We start from the raw sequence: 24326 nt of genomic DNA on the forward strand, positions 1-24326 counted from the left end.
TTCGTTATTATGGTAAAGGCGGGGGGGGTCACGTGTTTGACCAGTTTACAGCTTTTTGGCCAAATGGTCAGGGATTAGTCCCCAGGGGGTTCCCTAGCTCTCCTAGCTCACATCTGGAATCCTTTAACCCCCTAAAGGATTCCTTTAACTGGAATCCTTTAATCAGTTAACCCCCTTCCTGCCATAAACTCCAGCCTTAGAAGTCTAATCTTCATGCAGAAAGGACTTAAAATTGACCCCATCTTCACATCTTACTTCAGATGTGATCGACCATCAGTTCGCTGTCGCGATAAAGCCCCATCCATCATTCAGGATCCCAACCTGCCCGGCCACAGACCGTTCTCCTCCTGCGCTCTGGCAAGCGGTACCGCACTGTTAAAGCACAGACCACTATACTCAAGAACAGCTTCTATCCCACTGCAGTGCGCATCCTCAACAGCTGACTGCACTCTGCACCTTCTGCATGGGCTACCACGTGTTTTTCACTACTATCCATTTACTGTTCTCCACAACACATTTATTGTTCCTGTTGTTATTATTTATTATGTTTGTAGTGTACTGTCTACATCGTGTGGTGTTGTCTGCAGTACTGTGCCTGTCCAGAGAGATCGGCGCAAAGAAGAATTCCAGAGCACATGTACACAAGGCAGTACACTCCTCTACTCTGCCCCTCCTCCTAGACCCCTCCTCTCCTCTGCTTTAAAGGAGCCAATCAGCAAGCCGCTATGCTGACAGTCCTGCCTCACTCTAGCAAACTCTGAACCCTGATTGGGGGAAGGCGTGGCTTGTCCCAGAAAAGAGACCTGCACTGGAGAAACACTGAGCAGTCCTGCCGCACACAGCTGAGATGAGCTTATGTACTGGATATTATTATCTACCTGAAGGATACAGTTCACCAGGTGTAAATAGACAGGTATGTAAGAGTCTGTCCAGGCATGTAAGACAGGGTCTGCAGTGAGAGTCTGTCCAGGTGTGTACAGACAGGGTCTGCAGTGAGAGTCTGTCCAGGTGTGTGAGAGACTGTCCAGGTGTGTACAGACAGGGTCTGCAGTGAGAGTCTGTCCAGGTGTGTGAGAGACTGTCCAGGTGTGTACAGACAGAGTCTGCAGTGAGAGTCTGTCCAGGTGTGTGAGAGACTGTGCAGGTGTGTAACAGTTTGTCCAGGTGTGTGAGAGTCTGTCCAGGTGTGTGAGAGTCTGTCCAGGTGTGTACAGACAGGGTCTGCAGTGAGAGTCTGTCCAGGTGTGTGAGAGACTGTCCAGGTGTGTGAGAGGCTGTCCAGGTGTGTACAGACAGGGTCTGCAGTCAGAGTCTGTCCAGGTGTGTGAGGGTCTGTCCAGGTGTGAACAGACAGGATCTGCAGTCAGTCTGTCCAGGTGTGTGAGAGACTGTCCAGGTGTGTACAGACAGGGTCTGCAGTGAGAGTCTGTCCAGGTGTGTACAGACAGGGTCTGCAGTCAGAGTCTGTCCAGGTGTGTGAGAGACTGTCCAGGTGTGTACAGACAGGGTCTGCAGTGAGAGTCTGTCCAGGTGTGTGAGAGACTGTCCAGGTGTGTACAGACAGAGTCTGCAGTGAGAGTCTGTCCAGGTGTGTGAGAGACTGTGCAGGTGTGTAACAGTTTGTCCAGGTGTGTGAGAGTCTGTCCAGGTGTGTGAGAGTCTGTCCAGGTGTGTACAGACAGGGTCTGCAGTGAGAGTCTGTCCAGGTGTGTGAGAGACTGTCCAGGTGTGTGAGAGGCTGTCCAGGTGTGTGAGGGTCTGTCCAGGTGTGAACAGACAGGGTCTGCAGTCAGAGTCTGTCCAGGTGTGTGAGAGACTGTCCAGGTGTGTACAGACAGGGTCTGCAGTGAGAGTCTGTCCAGGTGTGTACAGACAGGGTCTGCAGTCAGAGTCTGTCCAGGTGTGTGAGAGACTGTCCAGGTGTGTACAGACAGGGTCTGCAGTGAGAGTCTGTCCAGGTGTGTGAGAGTCTGTCCAGGTATGTACAGACAGGGTCTGCAGTGAGAGTCTGTCCAGGTGTGTACAGACAGGGTCTGCAGTGAGAGTCTGTCCAGGTGTGTGAGAGACTGTCCAGGTGTGTACAGACAGAGTCTGCAGTGAGAGTCTGTCCAGGTGTGTGAGAGACTGTGCAGGTGTGTAACAGTTTGTCCAGGTGTGTGAGAGTCTGTCCAGGTGTGTGAGAGTCTGTCCAGGTGTGTACAGACAGGGTCTGCAGTGAGAGTCTGTCCAGGTGTGTGAGAGACTGTCCAGGTGTGTGAGAGTCTGTCCAGGTGTGTACAGACAGGGTCTGCAGTCAGAGTCTGTCCAGGTGTGTGAGAGACTGTCCAGGTGTGTACAGACAGGGTCTGCAGTTAGAGTCTGTCCAGGTGTGTACAGACAGGGTCTGCAGTCAGAGTCTGTCCAGGTGTGTGAGAGACTGTCCAGGTGTGTACAGACAGGGTCTGCAGTGAGAGTCTGTCCAGATGTGTGAGAGACTGTCCAGGTGTGTACAGACAGGGTCTGCAGTTAGAGTCTGTCCAGGTGTGTACAGACAGGGTCTGCAGTGAGAGTCTGTCCAGGTGTGTGAGAGACTGTCCAGGTGTGTACAGACAGGGTCTGCAGTGAGAGGCTGTCCAGGTGTGTACAGACAGGGTCTGCAGTCAGAGTCTGTCCAGGTGTGTACAGACAGGGTCTGCAGTGAGAGGCTGTCCAGGTGTGTGAGAGTCTGTCCAGGTGTGTGAGAGGCTGTCCAGGTGTGTGAGAGTCTGTCCAGGTGTGTACAGACAGGTCTGCAGTCAGAGTCTGTCCAGGTGTGTGAGAGGCTGTCCAGGTGTGAACAGACCAGGCTCAGACATACGTACAGATCACGGTGTTTTATTGAGATCAGCCCTGCTCTGAGGGCTGGAGGGGCAGCGGCTCCTGAGTGGTGTGGCTCTGGAGACACTGACTGTGGCACTCCGTGAGCTACAGAGGCCAGCAGCTGGCCTGCCTGCGGAGCTCCCCTGCTCCGAGCGGAATGGAGACCGGCTTCCCTGGAAAGACAAAGAGCCGTTACAGCAGGGGGCACAGCGGGCGGCACGGTCCTTCCGGGACCTTGTTCAGTGGTCCTGCCGGGACCTTGCTCAGTGGTCCTGCCGGGACCTTGCTCAGTGGTCCTGTCGGGACCTTGCCCAGCGGGTGGCACAGTTCTGCCGGGACCTTGCTCAGTGGCCGACGCCAGTCCCTTCCTCGATCTCAGCACTTCTGGGGATCTGACTGATCTCGGGCCTGCAGCTGTGCAGGGGACCCCCTCCCCGAACCCCCAGGACCCCCAGGACGTACCCAGCACCAGGGGGAAGCTCTGTCCTGTACGTCTCTCAATGACCTGCAGGGGGCAGTGTGGTCCCCACAGCGCCGTCACCCCCACGCGCACCTTGTTCCCCCCGAACACCCACTCCAGCTTGTTGCCAAGGTAACACACCCCCCTGAGCCGCAGCTCTGGGATGTCGTCCGGCAACACGGGGTCAAAAGTCAGGCAGTCCTTCTTAATGCTGCAGAAGTAAGAGAGAGAAACAGAGAGGACAGGCTCAGTGACCACAGCCTGGCCAGAGAGACTGGACACAGGCAGACCTGACTGCCCAGAGAGGACAGGCTCAGTGACCACAGCCTGGCCAGAGAGACTGGACACAGGCAGACCTGACTGCCCACAGAGGACAGGCTCAGTGACCACAGCCTGGCCAGAGAGACTGGACACAGGCAGACCTGACTGCCCACAGAGGACAGGCTCAGTGACCACAGCCTGGCCAGAGAGACTGGACACAGGCAGACCTGACTGCCCAGAGAGGACAGGCTCAGTGACCACAGCCTGGCCAGAGAGACTGGACACAGGCAGACCTGGCTGCCCAGAGAGGACAGGCTCAGTGACCACAGCCTGGCCAGAGAGACTGGACACAGGCAGACCTGACTGCCCACAGAGGACAGGCTCAGTGACCACAGCCTGGCCAGAGAGACTGGACACAGGCAGACCTGACTGCCCAGAGAGGACAGGCTCAGTGACCACAGCCTGGCCAGAGAGACTGGACACAGGCAGACCTGACTGCCCACAGAGGACAGGCTCAGTGACCACAGCCTGGCCAGAGAGACTGGACACAGGCAGACCTGACTGCCCAGAGAGGACAGGCTCAGTGACCACAAAGGGACAGACAGACACACAATGCCAACCGGAATCCTGTGTATCCAAACAGCACAGCCTGCAGGAAGCCGCCCATCCCGGTCAGGAAGTTCACTGTCCCTGAGCCATCGGAGCCCTCAGACCACACCTGGACAGAGACAGGAGACACACTGACTCCACACCCGGAGAGAGAGACAAGAGACACATTGACTCCACACCCGGAGAGAGGGACAGGAGAGAAATGGGAGCTTTGGACACACTGCTTGCTCTCTTTCACTCAATTCAATTCAAGGTGCCTTATTGGGATGACAGATGGGTACAGTCAGTGTTGCCAAAGCAAAAAAATAAATAAAATAAACATGAAACAAAACAAAAAATAAAAATAAATTAAAATCTACAGACATACAGTCATGTGAAAAAGAAGGTACACCCTCTTTCAATTCAATGGTTTTACAAATTAGGGCATAAATAACAATTGTCTAGTCCTCACCAACTTCCATAATTAGACAAATCTAGCCTCAGATAACACACAACACAGAACAGATTTCACTGTCATTATTTATTCAACAAAAAGTAAGCCAAAATGCAGAAACCATGTGGGACAAATTAAGTACACCCTTACTGCTTCCATAGGATTAAGAAGGTAATTAGCAGCCAGGTGCTGCTCATCAAATACACTTGATTAGTTGATCATCAGGAAGGGTGACCACCTTTATAAAAGCAGAACCTTTGGCAGTTTAGTTATCTGGATCATTCAGGTGTGTGTTAATACCATGCCAACGAGAAAAGACATCGGCAATGAACTCAGAGAAGCAATTGCTGTTGCTCATCAATGTGGGAAGGGGTATAAGGCCATTTCCAAACAATCTGAAATCCATCATTCTACAGTGAGAAGGTTTACAAATGGAGAACATTCAAGACAGTTGCCAGTCTTCCTGGGAGTGGTGTCCCAGTAAATTCACCCCACGGTCAGACCGTATAATGCTCAGAGAAATCGCAAAGAACCAAGAGCTACATCTAGAGATCTACAGGCCTTGGACAACATGTTAAATGTTAAAGTTCATGACAGTACGATCAGAAAAAGACTGAGCAAGTATGGCTTCCATAGAAGGGTAGATAGGAGAAAGCCCCTTCTCTTCAAAAAGAACATGGCAGAACGACTTTGCAAAGTTGCATCTGAACAAACCACAAGATTTTTTGGAACAATGTCCTTTTGACAGACGAGACCAAAGTGGAGATGTTTGGTCATTATGCACAAGAGGAGGTGAAGGCTCTGAGAAATGAAAGGAGGCTTTGATTCGTTTAGTTTCCACCTGTCCGTTGGCTTCAGGGTGGTATCCCGAGGTTAACGACACATGAGTGCCAAGAGCTTGACAGAAGGCCGATTTGGAGAAGCGGCCGGAGACCACCATGATTACTGTATTGCCTTGACTGCTGGGGAGGTCTGTGATGAAATCCACCGCTATGTGAGACCAGGGGCGGTAGGGGACCGGGAGGGGGTGAAGGAAACCCGTTTTCCTGGCTCTCGGGGGCTTGGTTCTGGCACAGGTCGGACATGCCCGAATATAGTCAGCGACATCAGCTCTCATGGTAGAAGTCCCTGTTCAGGAGGTCCAGAGTACGTCTGACCCCAGGATGACCTGTGAACTGGGAGTCATGGCAAAGCTGCCGAACGTAAATTGTCCACAACAAAGAGTTTATCCGCGGGACAATGGAGAGGGATGGCAGTCTTGTCCAGTTCCCGCCTGACTTGATCCTCAATGGAAAAGTGAACCCCTGCCACAACAGGGTTGGTCGAGATTATCGTTTCAGGTGTGTAGTCCAGATCCGGGGGGTAGTGGAGTCAGGAGAGTGCGTCCGCCCTCCCACTCCTAGAACCGGGCGTATAGGTAATCACGAAATTGAAGAAGAACAGAGACTAGCAAGCCTAGACGCGAGTTGAGGCATTTAGCCGATGGGATGTAGGCCAGGTTCTTGCGGCCCATGATTATAACAAAGGGATGTTGAGCCCCCTCCAGCCAATGTCTCCATTCCTTGAGGGCCAGCTTGATGGCGAGGAGCTCATCGTAGTTCACCTCTTGGAGAAGAAAGCACATGGATGCAGAATGTGTCCTCCATGGTGCTGGGAGAGGACTGCACCAACCCCATAGGCAGGGGCGTCAACTTCCACCACGAAAGGCCTGGAGGGATCCGGGTGACGAGAAGTGGAGCTGAGCTGAAGAGGTGCTTTAGGCGTAGGAATGCCTTGTCAGCCTCCGGGTTCCACTTACCTCGGCCAGGTCTGTTACCAGTCAAGGCAGTGATGGGCGCAACAACGGAGCTAAAGTTCCTAATGAAACGCCTGTAAAAATGAGCAAAACCCAGAAAATGTTGGATCTGTTTCAGATTGCGCGGGACTGGCCAGTCGTTAATAGCTACTACCTTAGACGAGTCCATCTCCACCCCCAGGGGAGAAATGATGTAGCCCAGGAAGTGTATCTTAGAGACATGAAACACACACTTCTCCAGCTTAGCGTAGAGATTGTTGATCAATCTGGACAACACCTCCTGGACGTGACGGACATGATCCTGGGGGTCGGTGAAATAAATCAGAATGTCATCCAGATACACCAAAACAAAGTTACCAATAATGTCCCTAAAGATGTCATTCATAAAGGACTGGAAGACCGCCGGGGCATTAACAAGGCCAAAGGGCATGACTTGCCTATTGACTATTCGTAATGCCTGTGCGTGGTCATAAAGGCCGTCTTCCACTCGTCCCCTTCCCGTATCCTGATTAGATTATAAGCCCCCGGCAGATCTAATTTAGAAAAGATGGAGGCTCCCCGTAGGGACTCCAAAGCCACTGGAATTAGCGGCGGGGGTGACGATGTTCAACCGTGATGGCTTCAACCCCCTGCAGTCAATACATGGGCGCAAGGAGCCATCCTTCTTCCCAATGGAAAAGAAACCGGCACAGGCTGGAGAAGAGGACCCTTGGGCGGGAGGGTTCCTGGCAGTAGACCTATCGCGCAGTCACAGTTCCGGTGAGGGGCAGCGAGAGGGCCTGCTGTTTATCGAAGGCCTGTTTCAGGTGAACTTATTGTGGTGGCATGGAAGTCAGAGCATCCCTGGGGAGTACAGCAGCAGAGACCTTAACTGGGAGGCGACAACAATTGGTACGGCAGGATCATTGCCACTCTAGGCAATGATCTCATTCTTGGCCCAGGAGAGGTGGGGGTCGTGTCTTTTGAGCCAGGGATCAAAAGGATGGGATATTCCAACGGTTGACGAAGGAGGCGTCTATGAATGTTCCTTCTGCACCTGAGTCAACGAAGACCGACGGGAAGGTGAGTATCGGACCACGACAGCTCAGCTGGAAACAGAGAGCCAGAAGAGGCTGGAGAAAAGACAGCGCTACTGACCATAGCTGTAGGCTGCGGGAGAGCTCGAGGTGCACACGGTGGTCTCGGAGGACAGGTAGCAAGCAGATGGTTCGAAGAAGCGCAGTACAGGCTTCGTCCCTCTTGGCGGCGCCTTTCCTTTTCTTGAGAGGAAAGAAGAGCATGCGGCAGAGCTCCTGGAGGGAGCGACCCCTCCGGACGGCCATGTCTGCTTCCCGGGTGTCTCTCTGCTCTCCGAATTCTAATACGGGTGGCCAGTTCGAGAACCTGAGAGAACACCGCGTCAAGGGACTGGGAGTGGATTGGCGTGAGCACCGGGTGGTCCTTCAACTCCTCTGACAGTCCCTTACAGAAGAGACAGACAAGAGCCTCCGGGTTCCAGGCAGACCCTGTGGCGAGGGACTGAAATTCGGCCACGTAGTCCTGTAGTGGTCTGTCGCCCCGTTGAAGCGCTGAGAGCCGCAGGTGAATCAGGTCCAGGTTGTTCTGCGAAAGACGCGCCTGGAGGCGATCCGCAAAACTACTAAAATCTCCCCCGGCCAGCAAGACAGATTCCCAATTGCCTGTAAGCAGGGAGAACGCAAATCCAATCTGCGCCCGTGATGTAGGAAAACGCTCGGGATGCAAATGAAAGGAGAGAAAGCACTGAGCAATGAAGCCTCTGCAACCTGTAGGATTACCCTCCTATTTCTCAGGGAGAACAAACGGTAAGGCTGGGGGAGTGGAGGGCGGGGCAGAGGCTTGAGAGGAAGACACTGCAGGGGACGGCGTGGGGCACGGGGGCACCGGGGGGGACGAAAGCCAGGCGACGTGATTAGTAAGATGCTGAACGGACAGCTGTAGCTGGGAGAGAGCTTGGGAGTGCTGCTGGAGAAGGGAGCGAAGAGCTCGGTATTCTGTAAGGATACTCTGAAGAGGAGATATGGATCCTGTGCAGCCGCAGGAGTAGGTGAGAGGCACGACAACAAACAATCCGTATCCAGCAGCGAGTTCGTGGTCAGAGGGAGAAAGGAAGGTCGAAAACCATGTCAAACCCAAATGGCAAACAATACAAGTCGAGAGGCGAGATCGTGGTCAAAGGGAACAAGGGAGGTCGAAATCTGGGACAAACACAGGTGGCAAACAGTCCGAGTCGGAAGGCGAGGTCCGAAGTCCGATGGCAAAGGGGTGGTCCAAAATCCAGGTTGACACAAGGTTTAGAAATCGCTAGGTAGAGCTCTCAAGGAGTTAACTCAATACCGCGGCAAGACGCGGGTTGGAGAGGCTTAAATACTGCAGCCTGCGGCACGGTAGGCGTCTGGTGTTGAGTTAACCCGTGCGGCCGCGCTTGTAATCATCGCCCTGCTGCTGGCACTGGTTAGCTCTCTTGGGGGCTGGTCTGGGCAAGGTTGGTGGTCGTGACAGCACGGTGGTGGAGGGGTGATGATTTGGGCGTGTTTTGCAGCCACGGGACCTGGGCACCTTGCAGTCATCGAGTCGACCACGAACTCTAAGTATTCTAGACACAAATGTGAGGCCATCTGTCCGACAGCTTGGCCGAAATTGGGTCATGCAACAGGACAATGATCCCAAGCACACCAGCAAATCTATGACTGGATGGCTGAAAAAGAAAAGAATCAAGGTGTAGGAATGGCCAAGTCAAAGTCCAGACCTCAACCCCATTGAGATGCTTTGCATGAACGAATGTCCTCAAACATCGCTGAACTGAAGCAATGTTGTAGAAGAGTGGGCCAAAACTCCTCCAAAATGATGTGAGAGACTGATAAACTCATACAGAAAATGATAACTTCAAGTTATTGCTGCGAAAGGTGGCTATACAGCTACTGAATCATGGGGTGTATTTAGTTTTTCACACATGGCTTCTGCATGTTGGCTTATTTTTTGTTAAGTAAATACTGACATAGTGGAATCTGTCGTTTGGACCCGTTGTGATTCTGGCAGGTGTGGGAACTCTGGGACTAGATTTCTGAGTTTATGGAAGAATGTTTCTCTCATCCCAGAGTATCTGTCACAGTGCAGTAGGAAGTGCACCCCTGTCTCTATTTCTCCCCGCTGGCAGTGGGAGCACAGCCTGTCCTCTCTGGGCAGCCAGGTCTGCCTGTGTCGCCCAGTTTCTATGGCCAGGCTGTGGTCACTGAGCCTGTACTTGTCAGGGTCTGTTTCTGTTTGTTGTTTCTTATTTTGGTCAAATATTCAGCTAGTGTGTATTGTCTGTTTAAGGTTCTGTAGCATTCCAGTTTATGTTGTGTTTGTGTGTGTGTGTCCCAGTGTGTGAGATATTGCTGTTTGATCTGTGCTGTGATGTGCTTGGGTCTGAGTTGTGGTGCTCTAGCAGTGCTGTCCTGATGCTGGTTAGTGTCGGTGTGGCTCAGGTCAGTGAGACTCAGGACCAGCTGGCTCAGGGGGCTCTGTTTTGGGCTCAGCAGGGCTTTGTGGTGGTAGGAATTTTGGTCGCTGTTTTTTAGGTGTACCCAATAATTTAATACTATTTTCTGTATGTTTATCAATAGTGGGTACTGGCCTAATTCGGCCCTGCACCCGTTGTTAGGAGTTTTTCTCTGCACACGGAGGATGTTTCTACAGATCTCCATGTGCAGAGTTTCTGTGGGGTGTTTGTCCCATTGAGTGTAATCGTGGTCTGTGAGGGGACCCCACACTTCACTGCCGTATAGAGCAATGGGTTGGATTACACTTTGAAATATTTGGAACCAGATTCTTGTTGGTGGGTTGATGTTGAAGAGCCTCCTTCTTATTGTGTAGAAAGCCCTGAGTGCCTTCTCCCTCAGTGCCTTCACTGCCAGGTCAAAACTCCCAGAAGAGCTGATGGTGAGACCGAGATATTCTCTCACCTGGAAGGGCTCCTGGATGTTATTGAAATTCCTCATCAACAGCTCCTGGGCCCGAGATGCCTCTCTGAGCTCCAGCCAACCCACAGCAAACATCCCCTAACAGAGGAACAGAGAGAGACAGTCTCTTCAGCCTGGGCTCTGTCTGTCTGACCCTAACCCACTGCACACACACCCTGACACACTGGGCTGTGTCTGTCTGTTGGTCAGTGTCTGTCCAGGACTTGCACACTGGGCTGTGTCTGTCTGCCGGTCAGTGTCCGTCTATCTCCTCTCCCTGCAAGAGGTGCTGTGCTGTCTTACCCAGGTCATTGCTGGTCCCTGGGGATCAGTCACTGGCTCATACACTTCCAGGTCATTCCTTCTGACCTCTGGAGACATGGGGTACCCCAGCGGATATCCCAGCAACACAACATCTGCCTGCTTCACTTTCTCTCCTGAGAGGAAGAAGAAATTGAATGAAAAAGAGACAGGACTAAGTGTACTCCACTGGTCTCTGAGCTGGGTACAACTGTAGCAGCCCTGTACTCCACTGGTCTCTGAGCTGGTAGGACTGGACTGTAGCAGCCCTGTACTCCACTGGTCTCTGAGCTGGTAGGACTGGACTGTAGCAGCTCTGTACTCCACTGGTCTCTGAGCTGGTAGGACTGGACTGTAGCAGCCCTGTACTCCACTGGTCTCTGAGCTGGTATTACTGGACTGTAGCAGCCCTGTACTCCACTGGTCTCTGAGCTGGTAGGACTGGACTGTAGCAGCCCAGTACTCCACTGGTCTCTGAGCTGGTAGGACTGGACTGTAGCAGCCCTGTACTCCACTGGTCTCTGAGCTGGTATTACTGGACTGTAGCAGCCCTGTACTCCACTGGTCTCTGAGCTGGTAGGACTGGACTGTAGCAGCCCTGTACTCCACTGGTCTCTGAGCTGGTAGGACTGGACTGTAGCAGCCCTGTACTCCACTGGTCTATGAGCTGGTAGGACTGGACTGGAGCAGCTCTGTACTCCACTGGTCTCTGAGCTGGTAGGACTGGACTATAGCAGCCCAGTACTCCACTGGTCTCTGAGCTGGTAGGACTGGACTGTGGCAGCCCTGTACTCCACTGGTCTCTGAGCTGGTAGGACTGGACTGTAGCAGCCCTGTACTCCACTGGTCTCTGAGCTGGTAGGACTGGACTGTAGCAGCCCAGTACTCCACTGGTCTCTGAGCTGGTAGGACTGGACTGTAGCAGCTCTGTACTCCACTGGTCTATGAGCTGGTAGGACTGGACTGTAGCAGCCCTGTACTCCACTGGTCTCTGAGCTGGTAGGACTGGACTGTAGCAGCCCTGTACTCCACTGGTCTCTGAGCTGGTAGGACTGGACTGTAGCAGCCCTGTACTCCACTGGTCTCTGAGCTGGTAGGACTGGACTGTAGCAGCCCTGTACTCCACTGGTCTCTGAGCTGGTAGGACTGGACTGTAGCAGCCCTGTACTCCACTGGTCTCTGAGCTGGTAGGACTGGACTGTAGCAGCCCAGTACTCCACTGGTCTCTGAGCTGGTAGGACTGGACTGTAGCAGCCCTGTACTCCACTGGTCTCTGAGCTGGTAGGACTGGACTGTAGCAGCCCTGTACTCCACTGGTCTCTGAGCTGGAATTACTGGACTATAGCAGCTCTTTACTCCACTGGTCTCTGAGCTGGTAGGACTGGACTGTAGCAGCCCAGTACTCCACTGGTCTCTGAGCTGGAATTACTGGACTGTAGCAGCTCTTTACTCCACTGGTCTCTGAGCTGGTAGGACTGGACTGTAGCAGCCCAGTACTCCACTGGGCTCTGAGCTGGTAGGACTGGACTGTAGCAGCTCTTTACTCCACTGGTCTCTGAGCTGGTAGGACTGGACTGTAACAGCCCTGTACTCCACTGGTCTCTGAGCTGGTAGGACTGGACTGTGGCAGCCCAGTACTCCACTGGTCTCTGAGCTGGTATTACTGGACTGTAGCAGCTCTGTACTCCACTGGTCTCTGAGCTGGTAGGACTGGACTGTAACAGCCCTGTACTCCACTGGTCTCCACAGGTTAAATAAGAGGGAGAAACGGGATGCAAGAGGCGAAAACAGATCCTGTTTCTCACCTGTCTTGTATCCATCAAACTCAGGGTGGTAATTCTGCTCCAGGTCAAAGGGGATTTTGATCTGATCGGCAATATCCTGCCACTGTTTAGGTGGAGGGATGTGCAGGAGAGAGGCCAACTCCACCGCAAACTGGAGACTGAGAGAGACACTAGCTTACCCACAACACCACTCACCAGCACACCACACCCTGCACGACATCCCCACCACACACCAGCACGACACCACTACTACACAATAGCACACAATAAGCACACCACACCTCGCACGACACCACCACCACACCCTGCACGACACCACCACCACACCACGCACGACACCACTACTACACACCAGCACACCACACCCTGCACGACACCACTCCTCCACACCACACCCAGCACAACACCACACCACACCCCGCACGACACCACACCACACCCCGCACGACACCACCACACAACACCACACTACACACCATAACGTCACACTGCATGATACCACAGCACCAAATGACATCACACTACAAGACACCCTGAGAACACAGACTAGACCCTGAGGAGACTCTGAAGACACAGATGAGATGCTGAAGAGACTCTGAGGACACAAGACAGACGCTGAGGAGACAGACGAGACGCTGAAGAGACTCTGAGGACACAGACGAGACGCTGAAACTTTGCTGACTGCCTCACCTTTGCTTGGCCACTGCATTGGTGTAGACAGAGTTGTCCACACTGCTGTGGAATTCGTCAGGGGGCATCACACCTGAAACAGACAAGAGGCGCACTTGCACTGTGCTGGGACTCAACCCCCCACTACTGCTACTCCAATCAGAACCAGTGATGTCACAGGACACAGTGATGTTATTATATCTGTGATGTCATGGATACCTCTGATGTGGTAGCTCCTTTCCTCACTGCTCCAGGCGACTCTGGATGCCCAGTACTCAGCCACAGCCTTCACCAGCTCCCAGCCCCCGCCATCACTGAACAGGGCCAGATCCTGCAGCACACAGAGGGACAAGAGAGGGACAGAGGGAGGGGGATCACAGACAGTGTCTATAAGGGAGAATACACACAGGAGATCACAGACAGTGTGTCTATAAGGGAGTACACACACAGGAGATCACAGACAGTGTGTCTATAAGGGAGTACACACACAGGAGATCACAGACAGTGTGTCTATAAGGGAGTACACACACAGGAGATCACAGACAGTGTGTCTATAAGGGAGTACAAACACAGGAGATCACAGACAGTGTGTCTATAAGGGAGTACACACACAGGTGATCACTCACAGTGTGTCTATAAGGGAGAATACACACAGGAGATCACAGACAGTGTGTCTATAAGGGAGTACACACACAGGAGATCACAGACAGTGTGTCTATAAGGGAGTACACACACAGCTGATCACAGACTGTGTGTCTATAAGGGAGTACACACACAGGAGATCACAGACAGTGTGTCTATAAGGGAGAATAGACACAGGAGATCACAGACAGTGTGTCTATAAGGGAGAATACACACAGGAGATCAGAGACAGTGTGTCTATAAGGGAGAATACACACAGGAGATCACAGACAGTGTGTCTATAAGCGAGTACACACACAGGAGATCACAGACAGTGTGTCTATAAGGGAGTACACACACAGGAGATCACAGACAGTGTGTCTATAAGGGAGTACACACACAGGAGATCACAGACAGTGTGTCTATAAGGGAGTACACACACAGATGATCACAGACAGTGTGTCTATAAGGGAGAATACACACAGGAGATCACAGACAGTGTGTCTATAAGGGAGTAAACACACAGCTGTTCACAGACAGTGTGTCTATAAGGGAGTACAAACACAGGAGATCACAGACAGTGTGTCTATAAGGGAGTACACACACAGGAGATCACAGACAGTGTATCTATAAGGGAGTACACACACAGGAGATCACAGACTGTGTCTATAAGGGAGTACACACACAGGAGATCACAGACAGTGTGTCTATAAGGGAGTACACACACAGCTGATCACAGACAGTGTGTCTATAAGGGAGTACACACACAGGAGATCACAGACAGTGTGTCTATAAGGGAGTACACACACAGGAGATCACAGACAGTGTGTCTATAAGGGAGAATACACACAGGAGATCACAGACAGTGTGTCTATAAGGGAGTACAAACACAGGAGATCACAGACAGTGTGTCTATAAGGGAGTACACACACAGGAGATCACAGACAGTGTGTCTATAAGGGAGTACACACACAGCTGATCACAGACAGTGTGTCTATAAGGGAGTACACACACAGGAGACCACAGACAGTGTGTCTATAAGGGAGAATACACACAGAAGATCACAGACAGTGTGTCTATTAGGGAGTACACACACAGGAGATCACAGACAGTGTGTCTATAAGGGAGTACACACACAGCTGATCACAGACAGTGTGTCTATAAGGGAGTACACACACAGGTGATCACAGACAGTGTGTCTATAAGGGAGAATACACACAGGAGATCACAGACAGTGTGTCTATAAGGGAGTACACACACAGGAGATCACAGACAGTGTGTCTATAAGGGAGTACACACACAGGAGATCACAGACAGTGTGTCTATAAGGGAGTACACACACAGGAGATCACAGACAGTGTGTCTATAAGGGAGTACACACACAGATGATCACAGACAGTGTGTCTATAAGGGAGAATACACACAGGAGATCACAGACAGTGTGTCTATAAGGGAGTAAACACACAGCTGATCACAGACAGTGTGTCTATAAGGGAGTACAAACACAGGAGATCACAGACAGTGTGTCTATAAGGGAGTACACACACAGGAGATCACAGACAGTGTATCTATAAGGGAGTGCACACACAGGAGATCACAGACTGTGTCTATAAGGGAGTACACACACAGGAGATCACAGACAGTGTGTCTATAAGGGAGTACACACACAGCTGATCACAGACAGTGTGTCTATAAGGGAGTACACACACAGGAGATCACAGACAGTGTGTCTATAAGGGAGTACACACACAGGAGATCACAGACAGTGTGTCTATAAGGGAGTACAAACACAGGAGATCACAGACAGTGTGTCTATAAGGGAGAATACACACAGGAGATCACAGACAGTGTGTCTATAAGGGAGTACACACACAGGAGACCACAGACAGTGTGTCTATAAGGGAGAATACACACAGAAGATCACAGACAGTGTGTCTATTAGGGAGTACACACACAGGAGATCACAGACAGTGTGTCTATAAGGGAGTACACACACAGCTGATCACAGACAGTGTGTCTATAAGGGAGTACACACACAGGTGATCACAGACAGTGTGTCTATAAGGGAGAATACACACAGGAGATCACAGACAGTGTGTCTATAAGGGAGTACACACACAGCTGATCCCAGACAGTGTGTCTATAAGGGAGTACAAACACAGGAGATCACAGACAGTGTGTCTATAAGGGAGTACACACACAGGAGATCACAGACAGTGTGTCTATAAGGGAGTACACACACAGGAGATCACAGACAGTGTGTCTATAAGGGAGTACACACACAGGAGATCACAGACAGTGTGTCTATAAGGGAGTACACACAGGAGATCACAGACAGTGTGTCTATAAGGGAGTACACACACAGGAGATCACAGACAGTGTGTCTATAAGGGAGTACACACACAGGAGATCACAGACAGTGTGTCTATAAGGGAGTACAAACACAGGAGATCACAGACAGTGTGTCTATAAGGGAGAATACACACAGGACATCACAGACAGTGTGTCTATAAGGGAGTACACACACAGGAGACCACAGACAGTGTGTCTATAAGGGAGAATACACACAGAAGATCACAGACAGTGTGTCTATTAGGGAGTACACACACAGGAGATCACAGACAGTGTGTCTATAAGGGAGTACACACACAGCTGATCACAGACAGTGTGTCTATAAGGGAGTACACACACAGGTGATCACAGACAGTGTGTCTATAAGGGAGAATACACACAGGAGATCACAGACAGTGTGTCTATAAGGGAGTACACACACAGCTGATCCCAGACAGTGTGTCTACAAGGGAGTACAAACACAGGAGATCACAGACAGTGTGTCTATAAGGGAGTACACACACAGGAGATCACAGACAGTGTGTCTATAAGGGAGTACACACACAGGAGATCACAGACAGTGTGTCTATAAGGGAGTACACACACAGGAGATCACAGACAGTGTGTCTATAAGGGAGTACACACAGGAGATCACAGACAGTGTGTCTATAAGGGAGTACACACACAGGAGATCACAGACAGTGTGTCTATAAGGGAGTACAAACACAGGAGATCACAGACAGTGTGTCTATAAGGGAGAATACACACAGGAGATCACAGACAGTGTGTCTATAAGGGAGAATACACACAGGAGATCACAGACAGTGTGTCTATAAGGGAGTACACACACAGGAGACCACAGACAGTGTGTCTATAAGGGAGAATACACACAGGAGATCACAGACAGTGTGTCTATAGGGGAGTACACACACAGGAGATCACAGACAGTGAGTCTATAAGGGAGTACACACACAGGAGATCACAGACAGTGTGTCTATAAGGGAGTACACACACAGGAGCTCACAGACAGTGTGTCTATAAGGGAGTACACACACAGGAGATCACAGACAGTGTGTCTATAGGGGAGAATACACACAGGAGATCACAGACAGTGTGTCTATAAGGGAGTACACACACAGGAGATCACAGACAGTGTGTCTATAAGGGAGAATACACACAGGAGATCACAGACAGTGTGTCTATAAGGGAGTACACACACAGGAGATCACAGATAGTGTGTCTATAAGGGGGTACACACACAGGTGATCACAGACAGTGTGTCTATAAGGGAGTACACACACAGGAGATCACAGACAGTGTGTCTATAAGGGAGTACACACAGAGCTGATCACAGACAGTGTGTCTATAAGGGAGAACACACACAGGAGATCACAGACAGTGTGTCTATAAGGGAGAATAGACACAGGAGATCACAGACAGTGTGTCTATAAGGGAGTACAAACACAGGAGATCAGAGACAGTGTGTCTATAAGGGAGAATACACACAGGAGATCAGAGACAGTGTGTCTATAAGGGAGTACACACAGCTGATCACAGACAGTGTGTCTATAAGGGAGTACACACACAGGTGATCACAGACAGTGTGTCTATAAGGGAGTACACACAGGAGATCACAGACAGTGTGTCTATAAGGGAGAACACACACAGGAGATCACAGACAGTGTGTCTATAAGGGAGAACACACACAGGAGATCACAGACAGTGTGTCTATAAGGGAGAATACACACAGGAGATCACAGACAGTGTGTCTATAAGGGAGTACAAACACAGGAGATCACAGACAGTGTGTCTATAGGGGAGAATACACACAGGAGATCACAGACAGTGTATCTATAAGGGAGTACACACACAGGAGATCACAGACAGTGTGTCTATAAGGGAGAATACACACAGGAGATCACAGACAGTGTGTCTATAAGGGAGTACACACACAGGAGATCACAGACAGTGTGTCTATAAGGGAGAACACACACAGGAGATCACAGACAGTGTGTCTATAAGGGAGAATACACACAGGAGATCACAGACAGTGTGTCTATAAGGGAGTACACACACAGGTGATCACAGACAGTGTGTCTATAAGGGAGTACACACAGGAGATCACAGACAGTGTGTCTATAAGGGAGAACACACACAGGAGATCACAGACAGTGTGTCTATAAGGGAGTACACACACAGGAGATCACAGACAGTGTGTCTATAAGGGAGAATACACACACAGGAGATCACAGACAGTGTGTCTATAAGGGAGTACACACAGGAGATCACAGACAGTGTGTCTATAAGGGAGAATACACACAGGAGATCACAGACAGTGTGTCTATAAGGGAGTACACACAGGAGATCACAGACAGTGTGTCTATAAGGGAGAATACACACAGCTGATCACAGACAGTGTGTCTATAAGGGAGTACACACAGGAGATCACAGACAGTGTGTCTATAAGGGAGTACACACACAGGAGATCACAGACAGTGTGTCTATAAGGGAGTACAAACACAGGAGATCACAGACAGTGTGTCTATAAGGGAGTACACACACAGGAGATCACAGACAGTGTGTCTATAAGGGAGAATAGACACAGGAGATCACAGACAGTGTGTCTATAAGGGAGAATACACACAGGAGATCACAGACACAGCTGCTTACCTGCGTCAGGTACAGGTACTGTCTGAAGGCCAGGCTGACGTCACCGTTGATGTGGATCTCCTGCTGTCCATACAATTTCTCCTCGCAGACCTCCTTTCCTGACAGCGCACTCTCCCAGGGAAACTTCACACCCTGCACACACAACAGCACAGCTACACAACAGCACTTCACCTGACACCCCTGATACCCCACTCACCTCACACCCCACTCACCTGACACCCCACTAACCTGACACCCCTGTGCCCCACTACCCTGACACCCCACTGACCTGACACCCCTGTGCCCCACTAACCTGACACCCCACTGACCTGACACCCCTGTGCCCCACTAACCTGACACCCCACTAACCTGACACCCCTGCGCCCCACTGACCTGACACCCCTGCACCCCACTCACCTCACACCCCAGTCACCTGACAACTCTGCTCCCCACTAACCTGACACCCCTCTGCCCCACTACCCTGATGCCCCACTCACCTGACACCCCTGCGCCCCACTAACCTGACACCCCACTCACCTGACACCCCTGACACCCCACTAACCTGACACCCCTGCGCCCCACTACCCTGACACCCCACTGACCTGACCCCCCTGTGCCCCACTAACCTGACACCCCACTAACCTGACACCCCTGCGCCCCACTGACCTGACACCCCTGCACCCCACTCACCTCACACCCCAGTCACCTGACAACTCTGCTCCCCACTAACCTGACACCCCTGTGCCCCACTACCCTGATGCCCCACTCACCTGACACCCCTGTGCCCTGGCGTTCTCTGCTGCCCCTGGCAGGGTTCTGAGCCGGTACCCCAACACATGGCGTGCCAGCTCTGGGTAGAAGAGAGCGATCCCGGGGTACACCCAGGTGTCCTGCCGAAACACAGACAGGCGGGTGGGCGGGTGGCCGCGAGGCCAGGAGGCCGGGTTCGAGCCGGGCCTGCCCCAGGCAGGCAGAGACACACACCTGGTCCCAGAACACGTGGCCCCAGTAGTCCTGCCCTCTCCTCCCATTGGACAGGCCACCGGGGCTGACCCCCCCGAACAGGAAGCTGCTGTCGTGTAGGGGTGGGAATGCGCTGAGCAGGTAGTAGAGGCAGCCAATCACGGCCCGCCTCACAGGGGAGGGGCCGACCAGCTCCACCCCGCAGCCCTGCCAAAGCTCCGCCCATGCCCGGCAGTGGGAGGGGCTCAGGTCGCCCGAGCCAATTAGAGAGAGGCCGAGGGCGTAGGCGCTCTGAGCGCGCTCGGCGCTGTCGGCCACCGCGGTGAGGAACACCCAGCATTCCTCACTCCGCGCAGAGGGCAGCGTCAGGCTGGAGGGCACCGGCGTCCAGATCAGGTGCACGTGGGGCTGGGGTCCTCCAGCCTCCTCTGGAGTGAGAGTCTGTCCGAACACGTGCCTGAGGGAAAGACAGGGCGCTGTGACGGACGCCACGCTCACCCCACGCTCGCCCCGCGCATCCCCCCCCACCCACAGCTGCCTCACCGGCCCCCTCTGAAGTCCGGTCCCGCCTGGAGGCTGATGTCCTCGCTCTGGGGAGCGAACGCGCTGCGGAGCTGCACTGTGACGGGCTCCCCAGGGGTCGCCCTGCGCTCCACCCTCAGCTCCATGGCCAGCAGGTTGGGGTACGCCCGGTGAGCGAACAGCTCCTGGGAGACGCTGACAGCGCCGCTGCTGAGGCAGTGGGAGAACACACCTGGAGCGGGAGGCAGGGAGATATCTCACTCCCCTGTAACTCACTCCTCACCCCTCAGTATCTCACTCCGCACCCCTCAGTATCTCACTTTTCAGTATCTCACTCCTCACCCCTCAGTATCCCACCCCTCGGTATCTCACTCCTCACCCCTCAGTATCTCACTTTTCAGTATCTCACGCCTCACCCCTTGCTGAGACATATCTCACCCCTCAGTAACTCACTCCTCAGTATCCCACCCCTTGGTATCTCACTCCTCACCCCTCAGTATCTCACCCCTCACCCCTCAGTATCTCACCCCTCAGTATCTCACGCCTCACCCCTCAGTATCCCACTCCTTGGTATCTCACTCCTCACCCCTCAGTATCTCACTTTTCAGTATCTCACTCCTCACCCCTCAGTATCTCACCCCTCAGTATCTCACTCCTCACCCCTCAGTATCCCACCCCTCGGTATCTCACTCCTCACCCCTCAGTATCTCACTTTTCAGTATCTCACTCCTCACCCCTTGCTGAGACATATCTCACCCCTCAGTAACTCACTCCTCAGTATCCCACCCCTTGGTATCTCACTCCTCACCCCTCAGTATCTCACCCCTCAGTATCTCACTCCTCACCCCTCAGTATCTCACTCCTCAGTATCTCACTCCTCACCTCTCAGTATCCCACCCCTTGGTATCTCACTCCTCACCCCTCAGTATCTCACCCCACAGTATCTCACTCTTCAGTATCTGACCCCTCAGTATCTCACTTCCCACTCCTCCCAGAGGGATGTTCTTCCACCTCGAGTGCCCCGGGGTGCTCATACCTCGACGCGTGTCCAGGGTGTAGCTGTGTCTCGGGGGGCCGGCGCCAGCCTGGGGCAGCTCCAGCTGCAGGGCCAGGGGCGAGGGCACGTCGGCGCGGTGGCAGGCGCCGGCCAGGCCGTTGTAGATGCCGCCCACGTGCAGGACGCTGCCGAACGCCCGCGTGCCCAGGTAGCCGTTGGCGACCGTGGCCAGGAAGCGCGGGTCTGAGGGCAGTGAGTCGGCGGTGAAGACGTAGGGGTCGTCACGGGTGTCGGGCTGGCGGGACCCCGGCGGGCTCTGCCCGGCACTCATGCTCTGCCCACACAGCACACACACGGTCACCCACAGCACGGCAGCCCTGCCTCCGGTCTGCAGGGTCAGTGTCCACAGTCTGACCAGGGCAAGAGACAGCAAGGACAAACACACCCTGACGCTCAGTGTCCCAGCCTGAGGAACAGACAGTGAGCCTGTCTCTCAATAATAATAATACAGTGTGTGATCTCCTGTCACAGCCTGAGGAACAGTGAGCCTGTCTCTCAATAATAATAATACAGTGTGTGATCTCCTGTCCCAGCCTGAGGAACAGACAGTGAGCCTGTCTCTCAATAATAATAATACAGTGTGTGATCTCCTGTCCCAGCCTGAGGAACAGACAGTGAACCTGTCTCTCAATAATAATACAGTGTGTGATCTCCTGTCCCAGCCTGAGGAACAGTGAGCCTGTCTCTCAATAATAATAATACAGTGTGTGATCTCCTGTCACAGCCTGAGGAACAGTGAGCCTGTCTCTCAAAAATAATAATACAGTGTGTGATCTCCTGTCCCAGCCTGAGGAACAGACAGTGAACCTGTCTCTCAATAATAATACAGTGTGTGATCTCCTGTCCCAGCCTGAGGAACAGTGAGCCTGTCTCTCAATAATAATAATACAGTGTGTGATCTCCTGTCCCAGCCTGAGGAACAGTGAGCCTGTCTCTCAATAATAATAATACAGTGTGTGATCTCCTGTCACAGCCTGAGGAACAGTGAGCCTGTCTCTCAATAATAATAATACAGTGTGTGATCTCCTGTCACAGCCTGAGGAACAGACAGTGAGCCTGTCTCTCAATAATAATAATACAGTGTGTGATCTCCTGTCACAGCCTGAGGAACAGACAGTGAGCCTGTCTCTCAATAATAATAATACAGTGCGTGTTCTCCTGTCCCAGCCTGAGGAACAGTGAGCCTGTCTCTCAATAATAATAATACAGTGTGTGATCTCCTGTCACAGCCTGAGGAACAGACAGTGAGCCTGTCTCTCAATAATAATAATACAGTGTGTGATCTCCTGTTCCAGCCTGAGGAACAGACAGTGAGCCTGTCTCTAAATAATAATAATACAGTGCGTGTTCTCCTGTCCGAGCCTGAGGAACAGTGAGCCTGTCTCTCAATAATAATAATACAGTGTGTGATCTCCTGTCCCAGACTGAGGAACAGACAGTGAGCCTGTCTCTCAATAATAATAATACAGTGTGTGATCTCCTGTCACAGCCTGAGGACCAGTGAGCCTGTCTCTCAATAATAATAATACAGTGTGTGATCTCCTGTCACAGCCTGAGGAACAGACAGTGAGCCTGTCTCTCAATAATAATAATACAGTGTGTGATCTCCTGTCCCAGACTGAGGAACAGACAGTGAGCCTGTCTCTCAATAATAATACAGTGTGTGATCTCCTGTCCCAGCCTGAGGAACAGTGAGCCTGTCTCTCAATAATAATAATACAGTGTGTGATCTCTTGTCACAGCCTGAGGAACAGTGAGTCTGTCTCTCAATAATAATAATACAGTGTGTGATCTCCTGTCCCAGACTGAGGAACAGACAGTGAGCCTGTCTCTCAATAATAATACAGTGTGTGATCTCCTGTCCCAGCCTGAGGAACAGTGAGCCTGTCTCTCAATAATAATAATACAGTGTGTGATCTCTTGTCACAGCCTGAGGAACAGTGAGTCTGTCTCTCAATAATAATAATACAGTGTGTGATCTCCTGGCCCAGCCTGAGGAACAGACAATAAGGTTTTTGTTGAAACTCTCGTGTTCTTGTTTTGGCAGCACTGCCAGATAAAAGTTTTGAATCGGAAATCCGACTCCGGGACGCGTCACGGAGAGGAGGAGCCGAGCAGGAAGTGAAAGTTTGCAAACTGAGCGGGCAAAGACAAGAAGACAATACTACTACTACTAATTATTATTATTATAATAATAAAAAATAACAATAATGTGTCCACTAATAATAACAATGCACGCCGTGTTTACCAGTCCCCCGAGCAGCTGCGCTCCCCGCCGGGATGCGCTCCGAGTTTCCTGCAGCGGGACCCGCAGGCAGAGACCAACGGACCGGGAGAACAGACGCTTTCAGGTGTCTTGAAGTAGCGAAGCCCCACGCTGCATCCACCTCTGCACAAGTCCGGCTGACTGCCCCGCGGCTCTGGTCTGTCTGCGCGCCGGACGGCGGTGAGGGCTGGACTTTCAGTCCCCGGCCGGGGCGCAGTTCCTCAGCTGGCCGCTAGACGGCGCGCTGCTGCCACGGAGGCGCCGCCTGGCAGCCCGCTGGTCCGCAGGAGCGAGACCCTGGGAAAAGCGGGCCCGCGTGCCTGCGGTTTGTCCTTATAAGGGTGCAGCGCCAGATGTTTACAGAGCAGCGCCTCTGCCCTTATTAGGAGCCCAGGCGCACAGAGAGGAGGGGGGAGGGGCAGCGGGCCAGGGAAGAGCACATCTGGAGTGCAGACAGCAGGGAAGGAGAGTTCAGCTACTACTGTAGTGGCCCTGTGGACAGAGACACACACAGCCTGACACTCAGGGACAGAGACACACAGCCTGACACTCAGGGACAGAGACACACAGTCAACACTCAGGGACAGAGAGACACACAGCCTGACACTCAGGGACAGAGAGACACACAGTCGACACTCAGGGACAGAGAGACACACAGTCGACACTCAGGGACAGAGAGACACAGCGTGACACTCAGGAACAGAGAGACACACAGCCTGACACTCAGGGACAGAGAAACACAGCGTGACACTCAGGGACAGAGACAGACACACCGACACTAAGGGACAGAGACACACACAGCCTGA

At 52.3% G+C, this 24326-nt stretch overlaps 1 protein-coding gene and 1 long non-coding RNA gene across 2 annotated transcripts; both read right to left on the reverse strand.

Annotated features, from left to right (window-relative positions):
* Nucleotides 1–2837: 2837 nt before the first annotated feature.
* On the reverse strand, nt 2838–23885 carry pgghg (protein-glucosylgalactosylhydroxylysine glucosidase). The gene is made up of 14 exons (XM_088610846.1): nt 23503–23885; nt 21234–21604; nt 20219–20429; nt 19697–20132; nt 19483–19602; nt 18734–18865; nt 13331–13442; nt 13133–13205; nt 12464–12600; nt 10662–10795; nt 10362–10457; nt 4180–4277; nt 3301–3509; nt 2838–3011 (listed from the first exon to the last, which is right to left on the reverse strand). Exons 2-14 carry the CDS (start codon nt 21523–21525, stop codon nt 2944–2946), a joined length of 2118 nt encoding a protein of 705 aa, XP_088466972.1. The 5' UTR covers nt 21526–21604; nt 23503–23885; the 3' UTR covers nt 2838–2943.
* Nucleotides 12626–13113, reverse strand: LOC148645840 (uncharacterized). Its single transcript, XR_015928042.1, has 3 exons — nt 12858–13113; nt 12747–12821; nt 12626–12688 (listed from the first exon to the last, which is right to left on the reverse strand). It is a non-coding gene; the product is annotated as an uncharacterized LOC148645840 (long non-coding RNA).
* Nucleotides 23886–24326: the final 441 nt, after the last annotated feature.

The sequence above is a fragment of the Lepisosteus platostomus genome, chromosome 18 (assembly GCF_059453375.1).
Source record: "Lepisosteus platostomus isolate fLepPlt1 chromosome 18, fLepPlt1.hap1, whole genome shotgun sequence".
NCBI classification, from domain to species: domain Eukaryota; kingdom Metazoa; phylum Chordata; class Actinopteri; order Semionotiformes; family Lepisosteidae; genus Lepisosteus; species Lepisosteus platostomus.